This window comes from Molossus molossus, unplaced genomic scaffold (genome assembly GCF_014108415.1).
Source record: "Molossus molossus isolate mMolMol1 unplaced genomic scaffold, mMolMol1.p scaffold_m16_p_13, whole genome shotgun sequence".
In the NCBI taxonomy this organism is placed as follows: Eukaryota; Metazoa; Chordata; class Mammalia; order Chiroptera; family Molossidae; genus Molossus; species Molossus molossus.
In genome coordinates this window covers 43,525,069-43,549,032 of record NW_023425348.1, presented here as the reverse complement: position 1 = coordinate 43,549,032, position 23,964 = coordinate 43,525,069, and the positions used below count along the sequence as shown (strand labels likewise).

General features: G+C 39.0%; 1 protein-coding gene across 13 annotated transcripts in view; it reads left to right on the top strand.

The window, feature by feature from the left end:
• UVRAG (UV radiation resistance associated) overlaps window positions 1-23,964 on the top strand; it is a 291,381-nt gene that overhangs the window by 53,361 nt on the left and 214,056 nt on the right. For all 13 annotated transcript variants that reach the window (XM_036258243.1, XM_036258242.1, XM_036258244.1 and 10 more), the window contains 2 exons: window positions 609-770; window positions 8,354-8,428. In XM_036258243.1, the coding sequence (XP_036114136.1) occupies window positions 642-770; window positions 8,354-8,428 (204 nt within the window). In that variant the 5' untranslated portion in view covers window positions 609-641. The remainder of the gene's footprint in view (window positions 1-608; window positions 771-8,353; window positions 8,429-23,964) is intronic.

Genomic DNA, 23,964 nt, shown 5'->3' with positions numbered 1-23,964 from the left:
CTTTAAAAGCCAAGTTTCATAGCCTCTGTGATGTCTTTCCCTTGTTCCTTCAAAGTTTATTATTCTCTCCTGTGCTACAGTATAACTTTTTGCATCAGTCTGTTATTAAACTTTTCATGATACAATAGAATCATTTGAATAGAAGTTTAACTATAATTGGTTTGAGATACTTTGAGGGCATTGTTTATGTGTCAGTTCTTAATAATTATGTCTTGCCCTGGCCCGTTTGGCTCAGCCATTGGAGTTTCGGCCTGCAGACCAGAGTCCCGGGTTCGGTTCCTGCTAGGGGCACGTACCAAAAAAAGAAAAAATAAATAATTGTGTCTTAATTGTTGAATAAATGAAAGAATTATTATATGAAGCTGTATTGAGAGACTAAGAATATATTCACCTTTTATTGACTATAATAAATAAGCAGAGAAATTTAAAAACAACATTATCACCCCTGTCGTGTTAATTGGAATGTCTTCTTGGTTCACTTAAGTTTGCAATTGAATACATTTATGAAGTCTGTGGTTTTTAAAAACAAGATGTGATCTACAACCTGATAGAAATAACTGTAAACAAGCTAGAGTCTTCCTAAAGCATGTTTTCATTTCCATCAACAGAACCCAACGTGGCGGAGTCTTGATTTTGGAATAATGCCAGACCGTCTTGATACATCTGTGTCTTGTTTCCTGGTGAAGATATGGGGTGGGAAGGAGGATGTCTACCAGCTGCTGATTGAGTGGAAAGTCTGCTTGGATGGGCTGAAATACTTGGGTCAGCAGGTAATTTTGAGGCTGTAGTTTCAAATAATTGTCTTCTCTAAATTAACCTCTTTAACTTTCTGTTCATTCTTATTACACATTTAATAATTGTTTACTTAATTATAGAAATTTGAATCTTACCGAGTATAAAAAAAAAACACCTTTAGTTTAAGAAACTTATGCAAAAGGACCTTAATCTCATCATTTAAGAGGGATTAAAAAAAATTAATGACTACTTCCTGTACACATCCTAATTGGGGATTGAACCTGCAACCCTGAGGTGTACAGGACAATGCTCCAACTGAACCACACTAGCCAGGGTGAGAGATTCTTTTTTTTTTTTTTTTTTTATAGGAAAGTATGCTTTCTCATAGCACAAGGCTTCTTCTGTCTTATTCGATGTTCTCCTAGAATCTGAAATAAGGAACATACTATTAAACACTTTCTTTTATGACCAGTAGAGCTGGGTTATTCTAGGAGTGAGAAGAGATGCTTACCGTTTATTGGGCACAGGGATGACCAATGCATAGCTTATAAACTGTTACCCACTCCGTGAATGATGAAGCTAGGTGATCATAGTCTTCTAGCTGAGCTCAGAAGTAGCTCCATAATTCCTTTTAACATGGTGATCCAGGACGCAACTGCAGTGCATTCGGACTGCATATGAAATGAAACCTGTTTGCCATTGCCGGACATAGGTTATTACAATTATTTTCCAGATGGGAAAATTAATCCTCAGGGAATTTAAGAAACTGCTCAAGATCACATAGCTAGCTGGAGCTAAGATTTAAATTCAGACCAGGCTGACTTAAAAACTCATTCTCTTTGTGCTGTAGCACACTGGTATATACATGTAGACCTTGGTAATTACCCACTTTAACTTGGAATGAATGCCATTTCTATTTTGTGATACCTTGGGACTACTGTTAAAGGTAACCCTAAAATGTTAGTCATAGCTACAAATTCCCTGATGTTTCTTTTTTTTTTTTAATATATTTTTTTTTTTTTTGGAGAGAGATAGAAACATCAATGGGCTACCTCCTGCTCGCCCCCTAATGGGGATCGATCCCACAACCCAGGCACGTGCCCTGACCAGGAATTGAATGGGGACCTCTCAGCCCATGGGATGATGCTCAATCCACTGAGCCACACCGGCCAGGCCCTGATGTTTCTTAATGGTATTTTATTTACTGTATACTTGGTGAATTTTTTTTAAAAAAGAAACAATTTAATTCTACATATTTTTTTCAGATAAAAAAATATACTTTATTTATTTTGGGTCCTTCTATAATGACCAGTTCAGTGCATGTAATAGATATTTCTTTAAATTCTAACCTGCTACAAATTCTTAATCGTTTTTAATTTTGTATTGTTTTCCCTCTGTTTTAGGGCTGGTGTTAATTTAAAATTAATAATATAAAATGACTTATGGTTAGGACCTTTTTCCTATTTTTCAGTTCCAGAAGCGTGTTGCCTTGAGGCTGGCCAACCAGGGCCCTTGAGGCTGGCCAACCAGGGCCCTTGAGGCTGGCCAACCAGGGGCCTTGAGGCTGGCCAGCCAGGGCCCTGAACTGAAGCACACGCCCTCTCTGTCTTCCCACACGCTGTAGTTGGCTCTCTGTGGAGAGACTATGATGTTAAGCACTCGTTTATTTTTCTTCTGAAAGTATCTGCATTTTGTGCAGGGCTATAGGCTCTAGAGTTGTAGGGGAGGTTTTGGCCAGAGAAGATGGCCTTCATCATACTTTTCAACTCACACATTTCTCAAGTGGTCATCTTCTTAAAATCCCCCAACTGTGCTTATGTCTAACCTGTCCTAATTTCAGAGAGTCCGCATTCAGATGTCTTCATACCAAGTTGGTTATGCTGGTATAATAGAGAACAAAAGAAAGAGAAAAACATGTTTTTTAAGCCAGTTAGAAACTTAACATCTTTGTAGAAATTTAAAACTAATCTATGAAATAGGTATGACAAGCTATATGCTACTAGGAAATCAGACAAAATAGAAGTACACATTTTTAGAGGAAAATTAGACTAAAATGTATCAGGACAATAGCCAGAATGACTTAGATTCATCGGTCTGCTTTCTGCCAGGCATTGTTCTTAGCGTTAAGGATCCACAGATGATTAAGAGAAGATTCTTAGATCCCATAATCCGATAATATATGAATTGCTACATAGAAAGCTATGGGAGTACATGAAAGGGGCATTTCGACAAGCTTGGATAGGGTCAGGGAGAGCTGACTTTGAAATGGTTTTTACAAGTTAGGTTTCTTGAGGTATAATTTACATACAATAAAATTCATTCTTTTAAAATGTACACTCTAATGAGTTTGAAAAATGTATAAAGTTGAGTAACTACCGCTACATATTTAAATATATGTTGTCGTTTTCTTGAGTAAATACCCAGGAATGAATTTATTGCCCAAATGGTAAGTTATGTTGAAATTTATAAGAAACTGCTATACTGCTTTTCAAAGTGACTATCATTCTGCTTTTCCTTCAGCATAGAATGATAGATCTCTGTCTTTGTAGGCACTGGTTATTGTCAGTCTTTTTAATTTTAGCCATTTTCATGGGTTTGAAGTGGTATCTCACTGTGATTTTTATTTTAATTTTCCTAATGACAAAATGATGTGGGGCATTAAAAAAGTTTCTTAGCCATCAATTTCTCTGTTGTATTCACATGCTTTCTCTCTTTTGTGAAATGTTTGCTTAGATCTTTTGCCCATTTTTTATTTTGTTTGAATTCTCGTGATTGAGTTGTAAAGTTTCTGTATGTATTCTGGATATGAGTTAGTTCTTTATAAGGTATATATATTTTTAAATATTTTCTGCCTGTCTGACTTGGTCTTTTCATTTTTTTAAAAATATCATTCAAAGAACAGAAGTTTTTAAATGTTTATAAAGTCTACTATGTCAGTTTTTTATTTTATGTTTCATTCTTTTTGTCTTCTTTAAAGACATCTTTGCCTAACCCAAGATCATAAAGATTTTCTCCTATGAAGTTCTTCTAGAAACTTTATAGTTTTAGGTTTTACGTTTATTTCTATGCTCCATTTTGAATGAACTTTTATATAAAGTGCAATTTTCATTGTTTTGCAGATGGATAAACATTTGTTCATGTATTCTTTGTTGCAAAGGCTATTATTTCTTCATTGAATTACCTTGTCATCTTTGTTGAAAGTCTGTTGTTGAAAATTATTTGTGTATGTTTATTCCTGGACTCTTCACTGATCGATATGTCTGTTCCTGTGCCAGTACCACATTATCTTGATTACTGAAGTTTCAATAGTCTTGAATTCAGTTAACATGAATCCTCCAACTTTGTTCTCTTTTCAAAGTTGTTCTGGCTCTTCTGGATCTTTTGGCCTTTATATATATACTTTAAAATTAACTTGTCAATTTCTACCAAAATCCTGCTGGAATTTTGATAAGTGTTGAATTTAAGAAAATGTGGGGAGAATTGAAGTCTTAAAAATATTGAGGATTTAATCTATAAGCATGATGTATCTCTCTATTTGTGAAAATTGTTTTTGATTTCAGTCATCTTTTTTTTTCTCTTTGTAGCATACAGCATACAGATCTTGCACATATTTTGTTGGATTTGTGTTTCCAACAGATTTCATGTGTATTGATGCTATTATTTTAAGTGTTATTCCTTTAAAAATATTTCTGTTTCCAATTTTTGTTTCTATTATGTAGGAGCATTTCTGTATTTATCTTTTAAAATTCTATGACCTTACTAAACTCGCTTATTAGATCTAGTAGTATTTTTTTTTTACTTCGTGGGTTCCTTTTATAGATGGCTGTTTAGTCATCATGTTGTCGGTGAATACAGATGGTTTACTTTCTTTCTAATGTTTATGGCTTTTTTTTTTTACATCTATTTATTTATTTTATTTTTCTGTCACCATTTATCCCCCTTATGCTCTCTTCTACCTCCACAGACCGCCCCCGCCCCCTGAAATTATCTCACTGTTGTCCATGTCCATGAGTTCTTTCTCTTCTGTTTTTCTGCTCAGTCCTTCCCCTCTCCAACACCCTCCCCTACCAGTGCAATCCCCTACCAATGCAGTCCCCTACCAGTGCAATCCCCTACCAGTGCAATCCCCTACCAATGCAGTCCCCTACCAATGCAGTCCCCTACCAGTGCAGTCCCCTACCAGTGCAGTCCCCTACCAGTGCAATGTTAAATAGAAGTGTAGAGCGGACTTCTTGTTTTGTTGCTGATCTGGGGGAAAGTATTTAGGCTTTCACTATTAAGTATATTAGCTATACATTTTGTAGATGCTTTGTCAAGTTGAAGAAGTTTCCTTGGATTTTATTTGCTAATATTTCATTAAGGCTTTTTTCATCTAAGTCCATGAGGGATATTGGTTTGTTTTTTTCTTGGAATGGCCATGTCTGGTTTAGAATCAGAGTAATGCTGGCCTCATGAAATGGATTGGGAAATGTTTACTCTTCTATTTTTGGGAGGAATTTCTGTAGAGTTGTTATTTATTTCACAAATGTTTGACAGAATTCTTTTTTTTTTTTATCCTCACCTGAGGACATTTTTGCATTTATCTTCAGATAGAGCAGGAAGGAGAGAGAGGGGAAGAGAGAGAGAGAGAGAGAGAGAGAGAGAGAGAGAGAGAGAGACATCAATGTGAGAGAGACATATCGACTGGTTGCCACCCACACGACCCCAACTGGGGCCGGGGACAAACTGCAGCCGAGGTATGTGCCCTTAGTGGGAACCGAACCCAGGACTCTCTGGTCTGAGGGCCGACGCTCTAACCGCTGAGCTAAACTGGCAAGGGCTGACAGAATTGTTTAGTGAAGTCATCTGGATGTTAAGATTTCTTCTTTTTAAAAAATTTTTATTTATTGATTTTAGAGAAAGGGAGGAGAGAGAGCGAGAGAGAGAAAGAGACAATCATCAGTGTGTTGTTCCACTTATTTATGCCCTGACTGGGGAAGGGAGGAAGGGAGAGGGACAGAGAGAAACATGGGTGTGAACGTGAAACATTGATTGGCTGCTATCCACATGTCCTCCACTGGGGACTGAGCCTGTAACCAAGGCATATACCCTGAGGACAATGCCCAACCAATTGAGCCACACTGGCTGGGGCTCTTTTAATCTTTATGACACATCTGTAAGATGGAGCAAAAAGCATTTTCTGCTATTGGCTGACAAAGGAATTAAAGAATGGACCATTAACATTAATTAATGATTATAAGTTGGGTAGAGTGTTAGGCACTAGGGATCAGAATTGAAGTTGAAATTAGAACCCAGATCACTTGATTTTTTTTTTTTTTTAGCTCACTATTTTTTCAAGTACTAGAACCAAGTTGTCTCTTATTTTTAGCAAACTAATTTAATACCATCTTCATGAAGCTTATGCTCTGAGAACTTTACCTTCATATTAAATTTGCTCCTGCTGTTAGGTGCCCCCATCCCCCCCTCCCCCCACCAAATGTATATTTTCTTCCATTTTTAAAAGTAATACATGTTTTTTTTTGTGGACAATTTGGAAAATTTTGAAAAGCACAGAGAAGAGAATAAAAAATTATGTATAATCCTTCTGATCAGCTACAACCATTGTTAACATTTATTTATTTATTTATTTTATTTTTAAAATTCTCACTTGAGAATGCATTCATTCATTTTTATTTATTTATTTATTTTTTAATTTTTTTTTATCCTCACCCGAGGATATTTTTACATTTTTTGTACAGATAGAGTGGGACGGAGAAAGAGGAAGGGAGAGAGAGAGAGAAACATCGACGTGAAGGGACACATCGAGTGGCTGCCACCCGCATGACCAACCAGGGCCGGGGACAAACTGCAACCGAGGTACGTGCCCTTAGCGGGAACCGAACCCGGGTCTCTCCGGACCGCAGGCCGACGCTCTAACCGCTGAGCCAAACCAGCCAGGGCCATTCATTCATTTTTAGAGAGAAGAGGAAGGCGGGGGGGGGGGGGGAGAGAGAGAGAGAGAGAGAGAGAAACATTGATGTAAGAGAGAAACATCTATCAGCTGCCTCCGGCATGCGCCCCAAACAACCAGGGCCAGGGATCAAACCTACAACCTAGGTGTGTGCCCTGACTGGGAATCAAACCTATGACCTTTTGGTGTGCAGGACTCTGCTCCAACCAGCTGAGCCACACCATGGGCCAGGGCCCATTCTCCCCCCCCGCCCCCCAGTGATATATAAAATATTTTATGTATATAAAATTTCAGGTCCCTTCTAATCTTGACACTGATTTTATATTTTCTCTAATAAAATGAAATACTTCTTGAGATAGATTTATAGTTGTTATTGTAAATTTATTATTGCACACTCATCTTTTGGTGATGGTGTATTCAGTTAAGTAAATGATGCAGGTAAACAGGAAACATGTGAAGTTAGATGAATGTTCACAAGAATTTTCTGCTGCTGGCTTTGGCTACTCGTCTATAGCCAGAGAAAGAAGAGACTGCATATTTTATTCAGGTCAACCTTTTTGTCTTTCCCCACTTGGACCCTCATTTAGTCTTTCACTGCAAAAGCAATTAACATTTTTATTTATTTATTTATTTAATCCTTACCCGAGGATATTTTTTCAAATATCTTCAGATAGAGTGAGAGGAGGAGAGAGAAACATCGATGTGAGAGAGACACATCGACTGGTTGCCTCCTGCATGACCCCCACCAGGGCCGGGGACTGAACTGAACCTGTGGTACATGCCCTTGACTGGAATCGAACCCGAGACTCTTTGGTCCACGGGCCAGCGCTCTAACTGCTGAGCCAAACTGGCCAGGGCAGTTTCTACCTTAATTATTTTTTAAAAAAATTTTGTTTCTTTATTGATTTTTAGAGAGAGGGGGGAACAAGAGGGAGAGAGAGATAGAAACATCGATGAGAGAACATCCACTGGCCGCCTCCTGCATGCCCTCCTCTGGGGATTTGGCCCACAACCTGGGCATGTGCCCTGACTGGGAATCAAACTGGTGACCTCTTGGTGCAGGGGTCGACACTCAACCACTGAGCCACACTGACTGTGCTTTACCTTAATTCTTAAATTTTAAAGTTTTAATCTTCCTGCCTGTCAGGTGAAATTTAATTTGAGGTGAGAATGACTAAACCTCAAATCAGTTGCATTTGAAAGAGAATGATGTGCAGATAATAATTAAGCAGACATTTAAAGACTTTAGGGATTAGATATTATCTTTAAATTGCCTTTTAGAAAATAGAAAATATTAATCTTTTATTTTTTTCCCTAGGACTTTATGTGCTTTAAGGTACTGTTATAGACTAACTGAATGGTGTTTTCCTTCATATAAGAGAATGCATGAGATCGACTTCTGAATCCCTGTCCTTTAGGAATAGTCTTTCTACAATAACCTCAAGAAGTGTTTGTGGAAAATCCATGTGAATAATGGTGCCTATGATCTCATGTGATGGTTTTGTGAGGCCTTTGGCTAAAGCAGGAAACCTCAGTTGATTACCTGGTCCAGTGATAGTCATTTGTTTTCTGCTGGCTTGTTAGCACTGAAGTGTATCCTGTGTAACTGTCATCCTCTGATCGTATTGGAATGAGAGGAACTAATAGTATGTTCTCCTCCTCTCTTAGATTCATGCCCGCAACCAAAACGAAATAATTTTTGGGCTGAATGATGGATACTATGGTGCTCCATTTGAACATAAGGTAAGAGGATTTTCCTAGTGCTGGGGTTTGTTTAGTGTGGGTAGGCCTTGACTTACAGAAACATACTCTGTGTAAGCAGAGTCATGTGTTAGGTATTACTGTCAGTTTGTTTTTTCGTGTGGCTTAGGGTGAATGCCTTTAAAATGAAACCTTATTTTTGTAACCACCAATTCATCTTTTCCAAATCTAGATTATCTTCATTTTCCTCACGGAAAATCTGAACTGCTTTTTCTTACTCTATGTAATACTTTGGAGATTAAGAAAGAATGATGAATTTTGATTAAATGCAATACAGTTTTATTGCATGTTTCTGGTCTCTTTCACAACTTTCAGTACATCTAAGAAACTGTGAGTCAATTTATATTATAGTCAGTGCTGTCTCGGTTTCTAAAGACAGAGAAAGGAGAGGGAAGAGAAGCCGTATTTACCAAGTATCCACTATCTTCCCCGTACACGGGCGAAGCCTGGTCCTCCGTGCCCCGAGAGAATGGTGTGTGGTCAGGAGGCTGCTCCTGGGAGGGAGGAGAGCTGACATAGCCGAGGCCGTTGGGCCCAGTGCCATCTCCCTAGCCCAGCGGTCAGGTAAGTAATCTGCCCGTGCTGGGGAGAAGCAAGCGAAGGACGCGGAGAAACTGCACATGTTCTTTTTCTGACCTTCTTCCCTGGGAAATGAAGTGGGAAGTTTTTCTCTTGTGTGGAAACACGGGAGAGTAGAGTGTTTGCCCCTAGCAATAATAATAATCACTAATTTTTAGGGAGCACTTATGCGCCAGGCCCTATGCTAAGTGCTTTACATATTTCACCTCATTTAAACCTCACAGCTGGCCCGCCGGAGTGGCTCGGTTGGTCGTGTTGTCCTGTGCTCTGAAAGGCTGCCTGTTCCACACACAGGAAGGGTCACGCTCGTGGAAGATGTTCTCAGCGACCTTTAGAACAGTGACTGCAGTTGTTGGCATTGTTTTTTTTTACTTTAGCTGTAACCAGACATTTTATTATTACTTCTGAAGATTATGTGGCTGTTAATCCTTCTTCTATTCAGCCACTGTGGGTCTAAAAGCTGAAATTACTTATTTATTTGCTCAGAACTTTTGCCTCTTTTTTAAATTTGTTTTCCAAAAAGGCTTTACTCATTTGATGAAACTGTTGAGTTTTAGGAACCTAGTAAATGTCTCAACTACAATGGACGGGTAGTTCAGTCTCACCATTAGGAGGGTGTTTGGACATCAGTGCATTTGAAAATCTTTGGCTAAAACATATACTGTGGGTTTGAATCCTTTGTTCAGTAACCTCTGCTGCCATTGATAGGGAGTAGTAGTATGTTCTTGTTAATTTTATGTAGTACAGTCATTTGGCATACAAACGTGGAACTTAAATATTTAACAGGTGCAAAGAGATAATTGAATACATGATGATGAAAATCTATCTTTAGTTGTAAAAATGATTTATGATTTTTTCTGTCAATAAATATTAAGTACCATCAAAGAACTTACATGCATTTATGCATAACCAGTGGACACAGACGACAGTGTGGGGAGGCGGTGGATGGGGTGGGAGCGAGGAGGAGGGTACCAAAGGGGTAAAAGGAGGGACATCTATAATAAAAAATATTAATAAGTTAACTATTAAAAATAAATATATATTAAGTGCCTACTATGTGCTCATTATCAAAGTAGGTTCTGAAAAGGGAAAAGCAAAGCAGTCTTCCCTCCTGTTGCGGAGAGAAACCCAGTTCTTCCCTGTTTCTCTTCCCTCTGTGGCTCCGTGACTGCTCCCACGTCACTTCTGCCACGTCTGGTCACCAAATGTGTGGAGGTTTTCCGACACCAACAAGTCATCCTCTGCGACACCAGCTGGGTGGCCTACAATTTAACTCAATTCTAACACTGTCTACCTGGAGCTAGTGTCAGATGCCACAGGTTAAGTAAGGGCTCAGTTCCCGAGACTGCCCTGTCTACCTCACTTCCGATGCCAGTAGCAGTCCCAGGTTGTCACCTGTGCTCTGACCAACCAGCTATAGATCCAGGGTTCCAGTGACCCCTCCTTGGGTTTGATTAATTCGCTAGAGTGGCTCACAGAATGCATGGAAACACGGTTATGTTTATTAAAGGATTTGCTAAAGGATACAGATGAACAGCCAGATAGAAGAGATGCGTAGGTCAAGGTCTGGGAGGGCCCCGACCGCAGGAGCTTCTGTCCCTGTGGACTGGGGTATGTCACCATCCTGGTGCGTATGTGTTGCCCAACTTGAATTCTGTACTTTTGGGGTATTATGGGGGCTTCATCACGTAGGCATGGTGGATCATTAACTCCATTTTCAACCCTTCACCCTCCTCAAGAGAGTGGGAGGTGGGACTGAAAATTCCAAGCTTCTGATCATGGCTTGGTCTTTCAGATGACCAGCCCTCATCTAGGAGCCGTCCAGGAGCCCGCTCACTGTTGGGCTCCTGTTGCCTCATTAGAACAAAAGACACTCCTTTCACCCAGGAGGTTTACGAGGATTTCAGGGGCCCTGGGTCAGAGGCCAAATGTTAGAAAAAAAGACACTTTGCAGGCTCTTATCGCTTAGGATAATTACAAGGGTTTTAGGAGCTCTGGTCCAGGAACTGGGGGCGATAGATGGATGGATGGATGGATGGATGGATAGATAGATAGATAGATAGATAGATAGATAGATAGATATACACACACATATCTATATATCTGTATCTATATCTATATATATTATCTGACAGGTACTGTAGAATACAAAAGTATTAGACACATATCGACAAACATTTATTTTTTTAGTTGAGATAAAGCTGCATGTATTCCAGAAGAGCACTAGTTTACAAATAGGTTTAGTTTGAAAAATTGTTTGATATCAATTATTTGGGTCTTGCAGATAATGCAGGTGAATTATAGCAGAACCTTAAATAATTTGAAGAGCACCTTAGGAATAGGTGCTTCTTTCAAATGTTTGGGGACTGTAAGAGGAGCACTGTGGGAACTTGAAATTGGGGTGGATGGTTAGGTGGCCAGCTGAGATGTTTTCTATGTGGATTTAACTGCCAGGATGGAGACTGGGGAACAGGGTGGAATGAGAGGCTGTTGGGCCAGCTTTTTATCCAATAAGCTGGAACCCTTTCCGATCCAAGTCAGGAGTTTTGCCTTTAATATAAACATGACGTATTATCTTTGCCTGAATTTCCTTTTGGCAATTACTCTTATTGTTAGGAGGATGCTGACATCTACCTAGGTGAATGCACACTCCTAGTGGTTAAGAATATGCGTTTTGGAGTCAGATTGATGTGAGTTTACTTATCTGCGAGGGAGATCTTGGACAAATTGAGTCATGTCTGTGTCTGCAGGTGGACATAATTTCTACCTCATTATAAGTTGTTTTTGAGCATTAAAGATGTTAACGTATGTTATAACCACGGAAACTACTACTCATTAGGCTCTAAACCTTTTGATAAGAGGGATTACATTTCTAATGCTTATCATTCTGTCATCATTTTGTCCCTTCCACAATGCCTGGCCTGCAGTGGGTGCTCAATAAAAATTTGTTAATGAATGCAGGTGAATGCTTGCTATATTTAAGACTATCATAGAAATAATTAAACTTTTTGAGGGGATGTTATTTCTCTCTCCCACTGTACTTTACATACATTCCAAACTTTTGGAGTTTTATTATTAAAAATTTTTTTTCTTATATTGATTTTAGAGAGAGGGGACGTTAGAGGGAGAGAGAGCTAGAGACATCAGTGCGAGAGAACATCAATCGGCCACCTTCTGCATGCTCCCATCAGGGCTCAGGTCCACAACCTGAGCTTGTGTCCTGACTGGGAATCAAACTGGCGACCTTTTAGTGCATGGGCCAGTGCTTAACCACTGAGTCACACCAGCCGGACTGGAATTTTATTTTTATGTAACTCCTGCTGTTATAATAATTCTAACTATTGGGTTATTGACAAAGTACAAAAAACATCAGATTAGGAAGAATTCTTTTCTCAGACTAAAAACTATAGCAGTAATGACTTCAGAGTCCAGTAGATGGCAGTACTTTCTCATTTTAATAAAGAAGTAGACTGAGTAAAAAAATGATCAGATCCTTTTGGAATGAAATTTAGGAGATTGAAATAGCAATTTGGTGATTAATTTCACAAACCAGCAACTTTTTGGTGCACAGGACAACATCCAACCTATTGAACCATATTGGCCACGGTTTATATGTAATATAGAATAGAATAATAGAATATAATAGAATAAAATTACTACATGCTTTCATAGCTCTTTTACCTTTAAGAATTTTCCTATATATTATTTCACCCTATCCTTACAACAGCCTGTGAGGAAGGTAGAGCATCTATTATGAGTAGTTTCACTAGTATTAGTAGCAGGCATCTATACCATAGGTATTTGGGGAATAAATGAATGGCCAGTATACCAGGGTGAGGTAGTGGCTGAACCAAGATCACAACACATCTATTTCTAGATACACACTTTCTGCATTATACCATGTCACCTGTGTAAAAGTGATGACTAGATGATTTTCATCACTTAATTTCTTTTTGAGGTTTCTTCCATCATTTAACTTGATTAACTGTGATTGTGATTACATGAGATACCTTTAATTTATAGCAACTCAGGTGTGCAACTATTAGTATTTTCATTTTAAGGATAAAAATGCTGCCCTGGCCAGTTTGGCTCAGCGGTTAGAGTGTTGGCCTGTGGTCCTGAGAGACCCGGGTTCGGTTCCCGCTGAGGGCATGTACCTCGGTTGCAGTTTGTCCCCGGCCCTGGTTGGGTTGTGTGGGTGGCAACCACTCGACGTGACCCTTTCACGTCGATGTTTCTCTCTCTCTCTCTCCCTCCCACACTCTATCTAAACAAAAAATAGAAAAAAATGTCCTCAGGTGAGGATAAAAAAAAAAAAGATAAAGATGCTAAAACCTAGAAAAATTAAGAGATTTTCATTTAGTTAACTTTATGGAACTGCAAAATTTTAAAAAAGTGGCTATTTCCTCTTGTTTGTCAAATTAATGGATGCTAACTTGTTTCCAAAGCACGTTCCACACAGTACACAAGCAGAACATTCAGAAGTAGGGATTAAGTGTCCCAAGCAGCCCATGTTTTAACAACAGAGAAAGAGCTATGGTATTACTTCTGTACAGGTCTTAAGCAAAAGTTGGAAAGTCATAAAAATAGCTTGTTCCTACACATATCCTATTCAGTTTTATTTGTAGCCCCCTCTTTCCTATTATAAAATTCAAGAAACACAGACTAGACAAATCCTTGAGGGCAGTTTCTAATAGCTGCCTGTTTTGTTATAAAACATCTAGGTGTATGTGAGCTCAGTTTAAGTCCAGGGTAAGACTTTGGTTCTGAGTTATTTGACCTGGTGTGATATCGCAGTTACAGTATTATAGCAGGTAGGTGCAGGGCTTTTGGGAACTGCTGTTGCTGGTTTTCATTTGCCGAATGCCTACTTTATATCAGATACTGTACCAGCTACTTCACCTATTTTTATTTAATCTGTGTGACAACTCCACAAGATAGTTCTATCTTCATTTTATAAGTAAAGGACCCTAGAAGAGCACATTAAACTACTGACCCAAGATTACACAGCTAGTAAGGTAGCAGATTCGTGATTCAAACCCAGGTCTGACGTACTCAAAGGCCTTTTCTCTTAACCACTATGCTATGTGGCATCTCTACATTTCTTCCCAATTTATATTGCAGGTCACAGGACCAAGTCTCTATCTTTACATTTAACCAGAGATATCCACTATGTGCATTGTGGAAATAAAATGAGAGAGTACATGGGAAAGTGCTTTGAATGGTATAAATTGCACAGGCTTTGGGTATTTATTAGAGTGGGCATGCAATGCCCATGAGGCCATCGACCCACTGAAGTCCACATAAGTTCCATGCATTAGTCACTATGTTTGGCTTCCCTCTGAGTCTTTTTTTTTCCTTCCTTTTCTCTTGGATCAAATTAACTTCTGACAGATGTTTGGAAAATCATCTTATCCTGTAATTCATATTTATAAATCCTGCTGCTGCAGTGTGGTCCCCATTCTCTTTCTTCATTGAAGCCAGAGAATAAGCTGGGAAAATGCCACGTTTCCTGTTATGAATTTGGAGGCTCTTGTCTTCTTAGCACAGTCTTTGGGCTTTCAGAATTTTAACTGGAAAATTCACAGACAAGCATGGTTCTTCATGTAGATTTTTTAGATTCTCGGAAAGTAAATAGAAAACAGCTTGACTCGTCCTCACTAGGGGATTCAGAGAGTTTAAATTTTTGTTTAGTTTAACATTTTGAAAACTAGTTTCTACTGTTCTTTCTTAGACTGGCACGGAGGGCATTCTTGACCAAAGCTGGGGATCCTTTTCTTTCATTTAGAAACCTCTCCAGTGATGCTAGCTAACGTGACGGCACTTCCTTCCTCTCACCTCTCACCTCTCACCTCTCACCTCTCACCTCTCACCTCTCACCTCTCACCTCTGTCTCTCACAGCTGAGGGGGAAGCTCTGGGAGGACCGAGTTGCGTCTTACTTTTGTAGTCCCAGGATTTAATTAGTAAATAGACTTTACTTAGTAAATACTTGTCCACGAGTGACTGAAGTCCACTAGGACCACGTGGTTGGCGTCTCTGTTCTAAAATGTACTTTTCATGGAAGGTATTTCTTTAGCAGGGTCCCTTTCAGGCCTCACACCAGGGAGTAGCGTCGATGACGGTCAGTCCACTTCATAGCGTGTGGCTGTGACTGTGATTATTTGTTGAGGGCTGTTTGAAACACTGATGTATGAATGAGAATGTATCCTGTTGATTTGAATTCAAAAATAAAAAAATTTGATTTTAGTTTTAGGGTGTGTATACGTTTGCCTAATAACACTATTTTTATTTCTCTTTGCTTCTCACTGTTTTGAGGGAGAGAGAAACATTCTCTGTTGTCTCAAACCTTAGACCAAATCTAGGGGAATATACATTTTTAGCTCCAGCTCATTGTCTAAGAAGAGGTCTTGCCTCCCCTCAGCAGCTCAGCACCTGGGCTTCGTCAGAGTTCGGAGGCAGAGGGCGTCCAAGGCTTGTAGGTGCTTGACAAAGACACTTGCACAGTTTTTCTCAGTTTTAACTTGGCTGACATTTAAAAGTGTATTAGTATATAAATAAACATATGTACATAGGAACACAGGCTGTCTATTGATTGATCAGGTAGCTATTTTGGAAGTAGTTGTACAAATAAGTACCATATTTAAAAAGTGTATGCATTGCATCTGAAAATGTGTTCAAGTAGCAGAATGAGCCATTGTTGTTTTTGCTTGCCCATTATAATTTCTTATTTTACTTAAGTAAGTAGAAGGACTATTTGCAAAGCTTATAGTTTTAAAAAAACTTTTTTTTCTTTATTGATTTTAGAGAGAGAGAAAGGCAGAGGGAGAGAGAGATGGAAACATCAGTGAGAGAGAACATTGACTGGCTGCCTCCTGCATGCCCCCCACTGGGCATTAGGCTCACAACCTGGGCATGTGCCCTGACCGGGAATCGAACTGGTGACCTCTTGGTGCATGGGTCGACGCTCAACCACTGAGCCACACCAGCCGGGCAAGCTTACTTATAGTCTTAAGACTAACTTGTAGAACACTGACAGGCTTGCTAGGGAAAGCTTTTGGTGGAGCCCTTAGGTGACTGCCTTTGGGCTTCCACTTTGGCCTTTGTCTTCTTGTTAACTATTGTATCTGGATGATTCAGATTCCTTCCAAGTCTACATCTCCAGTTTGTATTTCCACTAGCTAGACTTGTGTCAAATTGCTTGGATGTCTCAGAGTCAAACACTATAGATCTCAAACTAAGCTCACTTCCCCTCCCCCTTTCAAAAAACTCCTCCTTCTGTTGTGTTCCTTAGTTCAGGGAACCTGCTATTCATCCACTTTCTCAAGTGAGAACAGTGTGTCATCCTGGACCCCTCCCCCATTAAAAAAATCACTTCTTTGAATCATTATGGATGGTGACTGCTGCATATCTACTTCTTTCCTGGTTCTTGACTTTATAGATGGATTTATCTTGCTAAAATGCTGGTCATGTTCCTTCTTTATTCAGATCACTTCAGAGTAATTAATGAATGGCTTAGAAGGTCTTGCTGTGATCTGGTTCCTGACTTCTAACTACTCCACCAATGACAGTTTCTTGGGCTGAAATTTACCCATCTCAGTTGTAGCTTGGATCTCATTTCCTTTGAGAGGTTTTCTGTGAATACCTCCTAAATCCAGTTTGGGTACCCCTGTTATCCCCCATAGCACCTCACATTTCATTTTCCTCACGACTGACCCATATCCTGTTATACTCTTATTGCCCATTTGCTCACCTGTCTTTCTTATCAGAATGTAAACTGTAAGGGGAGGGGCAGTGTCTCTCTGCATGTTTGATGAATGAGTGAGTGAAGCTGCTGGAGCAGCAGATCATTAAAAATTCTGTCGGGATATATTTATTGGTCATCGTCGGTTGGGTAGCTTGTTATTCAAAATTCTAGTTCTCCCTTTTTAAGTAGTTTCAGCTATTTCTGCATGGATACCTGTCATTTGTAAGTTATTGTACTTTAAATGGAACTCTTTATTTTTCGCTCCGGGTTTACTTTCCATTCCAATTTTCCACATCTTTATTAACTATTTTCCCATTTATCCAGGCCTCGATCTTGCAGTTAGGTTTGATTGATTTCTTTTATTCACTCGATTCAGTCAACTAGACTCTTTGGAGTCCTTCTTTGAAATAACTTACATCCATGGCTACTTTTCCATTGCCTTTGCCGTAAGGCGAGCTCAGACCAGCGTCCCCGGAGGGCTGATCACTGCATTTGTTTCCTGGCGGGCCGAGGGACTCCAGTCTCTTCGTGTCCACTCTGTCTTACTCACCACTGCCTAATCAGTCTTCCAAAGCACACTCTCATTTCAGTTTTACAGAGTAACTTCTCATTGTCTGCGAGATGTGTGCAAATCTCTGACCCGATTTTCTTCTCTCCGTCAGCCTGAATTCAGTCAGTGGTGTTTTGGTTCTATCTCTGTTTTATCTTTTCTCTCTCTTTCTCTCTCTCTCTCTCTCTCTCTCTCTCTCTCTCTCTCTCTCTCTCTCTTTCTCATTACCTCTAGTAAGTACGGATTTTTAGAATAGCCTCCTAACTGGTATTTGGGCATTCCGCCTGCTCTAGTTTATCGTATTTGTCATTACCAGAGTAACCGTCCTTAAATGTAGGTCTGATTATTACCTAACACTGTCAGAAACCTTTCATGAGTCCTTATTGACCAAAGTTTGTCTTGGCTTTGTAGCATGACACCCAGGGCTTTCTTTGCCCTGCTCCTTGCGACCTAATTATTCAGCCCTATCTCCTACTGTTTCCCTCTTCAGGTTCCAGGTAATTTTCATTCCACTGAAGTTGAACAAATTGGACCACTATTTAATTTTCTCTTATGCTGCCTTTGTTTTCCCATTGTCATGCTTTGGCCAAAGGTGCTCAGATGTGTGGGACTTTCCTTCACCACCATTCAGCTCTTTAGTACTTCTTAATCTATCCCACATATCGCCACTGGTCTTGATCTTTGATGTTCCTGCTTCCACTAGATGGAATCTTTACCATATCAGAACCCCTGTAGCTTTTGTTTTTAACCTTTCTTTAAAAAATTTTTTTTCTCTATTGATTTTAGAGAGAGAGGAAGGGAGAGAGAAAGATAGAAACATCCATGAGATAGAACATCAATTGGCCGCCACCTGCATGCCCCCCACTGGGGATCAGGCCCACAACCTGGGCTTGTGCCCCGACCAGGAATTGAACCAGCGAACCTCTTGGTGCATGGGTCGATGCTCAACCACTGAGCCACACCGGCTGGGCTGTTTTTAACCTTTCTTTTGGCAACTTTGCATCTCTTACTTCACTTGGAAACTTAACAGGGTTGTATACTTTTATAAGGATGGTAGCAATCGCCCAACACCTTCTATGTATTAGGTATTTAGTAAACACTGAAATGAATAAGTATATGTATAATACTGTTTGCTTTATAATCGGTTATCCTGTCAACTGGATTACTTCAGTACAACTTCTATAGTTTTAATAAAGTTAAGGGCAGTCTTGTGACTGCTATAGCAGCTAACATGTACAGTAACCTGCTTTAAAAAGTGACTCATCCAGTGACCTAGCACAGGGGTAAGCAGACGACAGTGCACATGTTTTTGTATGGCCAGCAGTCTAAGAATGGTTTTTGCATTTGTAAAGAATTTGAAGGACAGAGATGTGACAGAGATGACATGTGGCTTGCAAAGCCTAAAATATTTACTGTCTGACCATTGACTGGGAAAGTTTGTTGACCGCTGATCTAGAAACACACCTGATTATCTGCCTAGAATTGCTCCTGCTTTTGGAAATGTGAAAATATCTGCTTCCTTGAACAGTTTAATAGGTATTCACCCAGGCCTTCTTTGAAAAAGAATGGGTAAGCCTGGCTTCAGAAGAATTTTGAGTGACATGTAAATCTCCTCCGGGCACTTTGGCACTTGGCAGTATCTCACACGGATAACCAGATACAAATGAGCCATTTCTTTCCATTATACTCCTTCATCAGAAGCCTGTGGGACTGCACGTCTGGTGACGTTAGATGTCGTTCAGAACAAGGCTCTTAGCGTATTTCAGGAATGATAATTGCTAAGTGGTGGCTGAAGCAGAAGGGTTTAATAATGTCCTTAAGTTGCCTTAAATGTACATGGACCCAGAATTTGAGAACTGGAAAAGGTCTTAGAGTTCAAGTGTGGCATGGTCATTAAAACATGGGCCATGGAGCCAGACTGCGTGGCTCTTCTCCTTAATCCTCTCTGTGGCTCAGTTTCCTCACCTTTAAAGTGGGGATAATAATAGTATCTGTTTCACAGGGTTGTGTGACTATTAAACATGGTTTTTTTTATCCTCACCCGAGGACATTTTTTTTTCTTCCATTTTTTGTTCAGATAGAGTGGGAGGGAGAGAGAGAGAGAAACATCGACGTGAAAGGGACACATCTAGTGGCTGCCACCCGCACGACCAACCAGGGCCGGGGACAAACTGCAACCAAGGTACGTGCCCTTAGCGGGAACTGAACGCAGGTCTCTCTGGACTGCAGGCCGACGCTCTAACCGCTGAGCCAAACCGGCCAGGGCACATACTAATGCTTAACTATGTTTAAGTATTAACATTAACATGGAAAACAACACTGCCTGACATATTGTAAATGCTCGTAAATGCTTCCCTTGTGTCTTTTGTTGTCATTTAAAAATTATTGTTATTGTTAGTAGTAGTCCCATCTCATTTTATAAAGAAACAGGCCTAGAGAGTTAAATGATTTTCCTCACTTCCACGACGGGCAGAGTGGGTTAAAACCTTTCATTTGAATGCTCGTTCCTGCTATAATGTGTTGCTTTTAGTTGTGTGTTAGTGGGTTTAGATGAGTTTTTAATAGAAAAAAGATTTGGTATCTTTTGCATAAAATAAGAAAAGTTAAGTGGAATGTCATTAATCATTTCTCCTGAAAATCTTAAATCTATTTCTAGTGTCTTGTATTATTTTGGATTTTGTAGCTAGATTATAGGACTGTCTATCTTGTTTCTGTTCTTTCTCCTCATCTGCCCTTATGATGTGTAGATTATTTCATAGCCATCTCTTTTTTTATTGAGATGAAATTTACATAACATAAAACTAACCTTTTTTTTTTTTTTTGTTAATCCTCATATGAGGATATTTTTCCTTGGTTTTTAGAGAGAATGGAAAGGAGGGAGGGAGGGAGAGAGAGAGAGAAGCATCGATGTGAGAGAGACACATCAACTGGTTGCCTCCTATACAACCCTGACCAGGGCCAGGGATGGAACCTGCAACTGAGGTATGTGCCCTTGACCAGGAATCGAACCCACGACCCTTTGGTTCTTGGGCAGATGCACCAACTGCTGAGCCAAACCGGCCAGGGCTAAAATTAACCGTTTTAAGTGTACAGTTTAGTTGTACTGGTATGTGTATAATGTTGTGCAGCCACCACCTCTATCAAGTTGCATAAACTTTTCATCATCCCAGAAGAAAATCACATACCCATTAAGCATTCACTCTCCCTTTTACGCCCCCGCTCCCGCTCCCCTGGCAAATACTAGTCTGCTTCTGTCTCTATGGATTTATGTATTCTGAGAGTTTCATATAAATGGAATCATGCAATATGTAACCTTCTGTGTTTGGGTGCTTTCACTTAGCAGAATGTTTTTGAGGTACATCCTTGTGTAACATGTTAATACTTCTTTTCTTTTTATGGCTAAGTAGTATCCCATTGTATGAATATGCCACATTTTATTTATCCATTCATCTGTTGAGAAATATTTGGGTTGTTTCTACCTTTTGGCTACTGTGAATAGTGCAGCTGTGAACATATGTGTACAAATATTTGTTTAAGTACCTGTTTTCATTTCTTTTGGGCATATACTTAGGAGTGGAATTGTTGGGTCACATGGTAATACTGTTTAACTTTTTGAGAAATTGTCAAACTTTTTTTCCACAGAGGCTGACCATTTTACATTCCCAGCAACAATGTATGAGGGTTCTAATTCCTCTACATTGTTGCCAGCAGTTTTTGTGTTTTTTTAATTTAAAAATTTTTTCTATCTGCCTATTTATGTATCTATCTATCTATCTATCCATCCATCCATCCATCTATCCTAGTGGGTATAAAGTAGTATATCATTGTAGTATTGATTTGCATTTCTCTAATGATGTTGAACACCTTTTCATGTGCTTGGTTATTTGTGAAACTTTTTTGGAGAAATGTTTCTAAGTCCTTTGCCCATTTTTTAATTGGGTTGTTGTCTTGCTGTTGTTGAGTTGTCAGAGTGCTTTATGTATTCTGAATATTAGACCTTTATCAGATATATGATTTGCAAATATTTTCTCCCATTTTGTGGGTTGTGTTTGCACTTCTATTTATAGTGCTCTTTACCCAAGTTTTAAATTTTGATGAAGTTTAATTTATCTATTATTTCTTTGGTTGCTCATGCTTTTGGCAAATCCCAGGTTACATAGATGTACCCCTGTGTTTTCTTCTAAGTGTTTTATGTTTTTAGGTCCTATAGTTAGCCTTTGATCCATTTTTTGGGGTACTTTTTGAATATGGTATGAGGGATAGACCCAACTTTATTCTTTTGCTTGTGGCTATCCAGTTGTTTCAGCATCATTTTTTGAAACACGTTCTCCCCCATTGAAGAGTCTTGGCACTTTTGTAGAAAATCAGTTGAATATGTGATGAGTTAAAATCAGGTGTATGAGTTAATTTATGGATTTTCAGTTCTGTTCCATTTATCTATATGTCTATCCTTATGCCAGCACCACACTTTTGATTACTGCTACTTTATATTAAGTTTTGAAATTGGTAAGCTTGACTCCTCCAATTGGTATATTACATTGGTTGATTTTCATTTATTGAACCACCCTTACATACTGTGGATAAATCCCACTTGTTCCTGGCATATAATCCCTTTTAAAATTTATTTTTAATTATTGTAAAATATACAGAATATAATATTTATCATCTTAACCATTTTAGGTATACAGGTTAGTGGCATTAAGTATGTTTACATTGTTGTGCAACCATCGCCACCATCCATCTCCAGAACTCTGTCTTTAAATCTTGTAAAGCTGAAACTCTCTACCCATTAAGCACTGAGTTCCCTTCTTCCCCTCCCCCACGCCCCTGGTACTCACTCTTCTGTTTCTATGAATTTGACTATACTAGGTACCTTATATAAATAGAATCATACAGTATCTGTTCTACTGTCACTGGCTTCTTTTACTTAACATAATGTCCTTAAGAATCATCCATGTTATAGCTCATGCCAGAATGTCCTTCCTTTGTAAGGCTACATAATGTTCCATTGTATGAATATATACATTTTGTTTATCCATTCATCTGTGGGTGGACTCTTGGGTTGCTTCTACCTTTTGACTATTGTGAATAATGCTGCTATGAACATAGATGTAAAAAATATCTCTTTGAGTCTTTTAATTCTTTTGGATATATACCCAGAAATGGAATTGCTGGGCCAAATGGTATAAGCCTTTTCAATATTCTACTGGATTAACTTTGTTAGTATTTTGTTGAAGATTTTTGCATCTATACACATAAGAGATATTGATCTATAATTTTCTTGTGATATTATTGTCTGGCTTTGGTATCAGAGTAATGCTGGTCTCATAAAATGAATTAAGTATTTCTTCCTCTTCCATTTTTGGGAAGACTTTGAGAAAGATTGGTGTTATTCTTTTTTAAAAACGATTGATAGAATTCATCAGTCAAATCGTGTGGTTCTGGGCTTTTCTTTGCTAGATTTTTATGATTACTGATTCAGCCTTTTTACTTGTATTGACTTTGTTAAATTACTATCTTGTTAAGTGGACCATGGGGTGCCAAATGGTGAGCCATGATTCAATGACAAGCCACAAGAGAAGCTGAAATAGCAAAGTTTATTATTCACAGGTCCTAGAGGAATTACAGGACATACCTCAAATTGCCACATGGGGAAGTCAATGCAGAAGATAGAGGCAGCACCTTGGTACATGTCTTTATTAGGGTCTGTGGGTAGAGTGCTTTGGGCTTCATGGGCTAGGGCTGGATTGGTCAATTCAAACCAAAAGAGCAGGGTTTTGGTAGTCTCCATGGGGATTTTTGTCTAGGGGGTACATAAGCCATATGGGTGCTGGTAGTTGGGGAGACTGTTGATCACAGGCCAGATCAGGAATTTACATTTGTTTCTGATTCTGTGAGTTGCTACCTAGGGCACATGCTTCTATGAGGGGGCTAGTGTCAGTTTAAGGTCCTTGAAGGCTGCTTGCCCAAGCAAAATGGATGCCAAGGCAGCAATACCATGGAGTAGCTTAGCTAAACTCTAGACGATTTGTAGGTCTGTTCAGATTTTCTGTTTCTTCTTGCGTCATTTTTGTGTTTCCAGGAGTTTCCATTTGATCTAAATTATCTGATTTGTTGGCATACAATTGTTTATAGTGTTCTTCTATAATATTTTTTATTTCTATAAGGTTGGTAATAGTATGTTCCCATTTTCACTCCTATTTTAGTGATTTGAGCCTTCTCCCTTTTTTTCTAGGTTAGTCTAGCTTAAGGATTGTCAATTCTGTTGATCTTTTCAAGGAACTAACTTTTGATTTTGTTGATTTTTCTCTATTGTTTTTGTATTCTCTATTTCATGGATCTCTACCCTAATTATTATTCTTTCTTTTTTTGGGGGGGGGGGGTTAGTTCTTCTTTTCTCAGTTCTTTACGGTGGAAGTTTAGGTTATTGATTTGAGCTCTTTTTTTTTTTTTTAAAAAGTAGATGTTTGCAGCTGTAAATTTAACTCAGAGCACTTTTACACTGCTTCCCATGTGTTTTGACATGTTGTGCTTTCATTTATATTCATCTGAAAATATTTAATAGTTTACCTTGTGATTTGTTTTTTGACACAGTTGTTCTTTAACAGTGTGTTGTTTACTTTGCAGTTTCAAATTTTTCAAA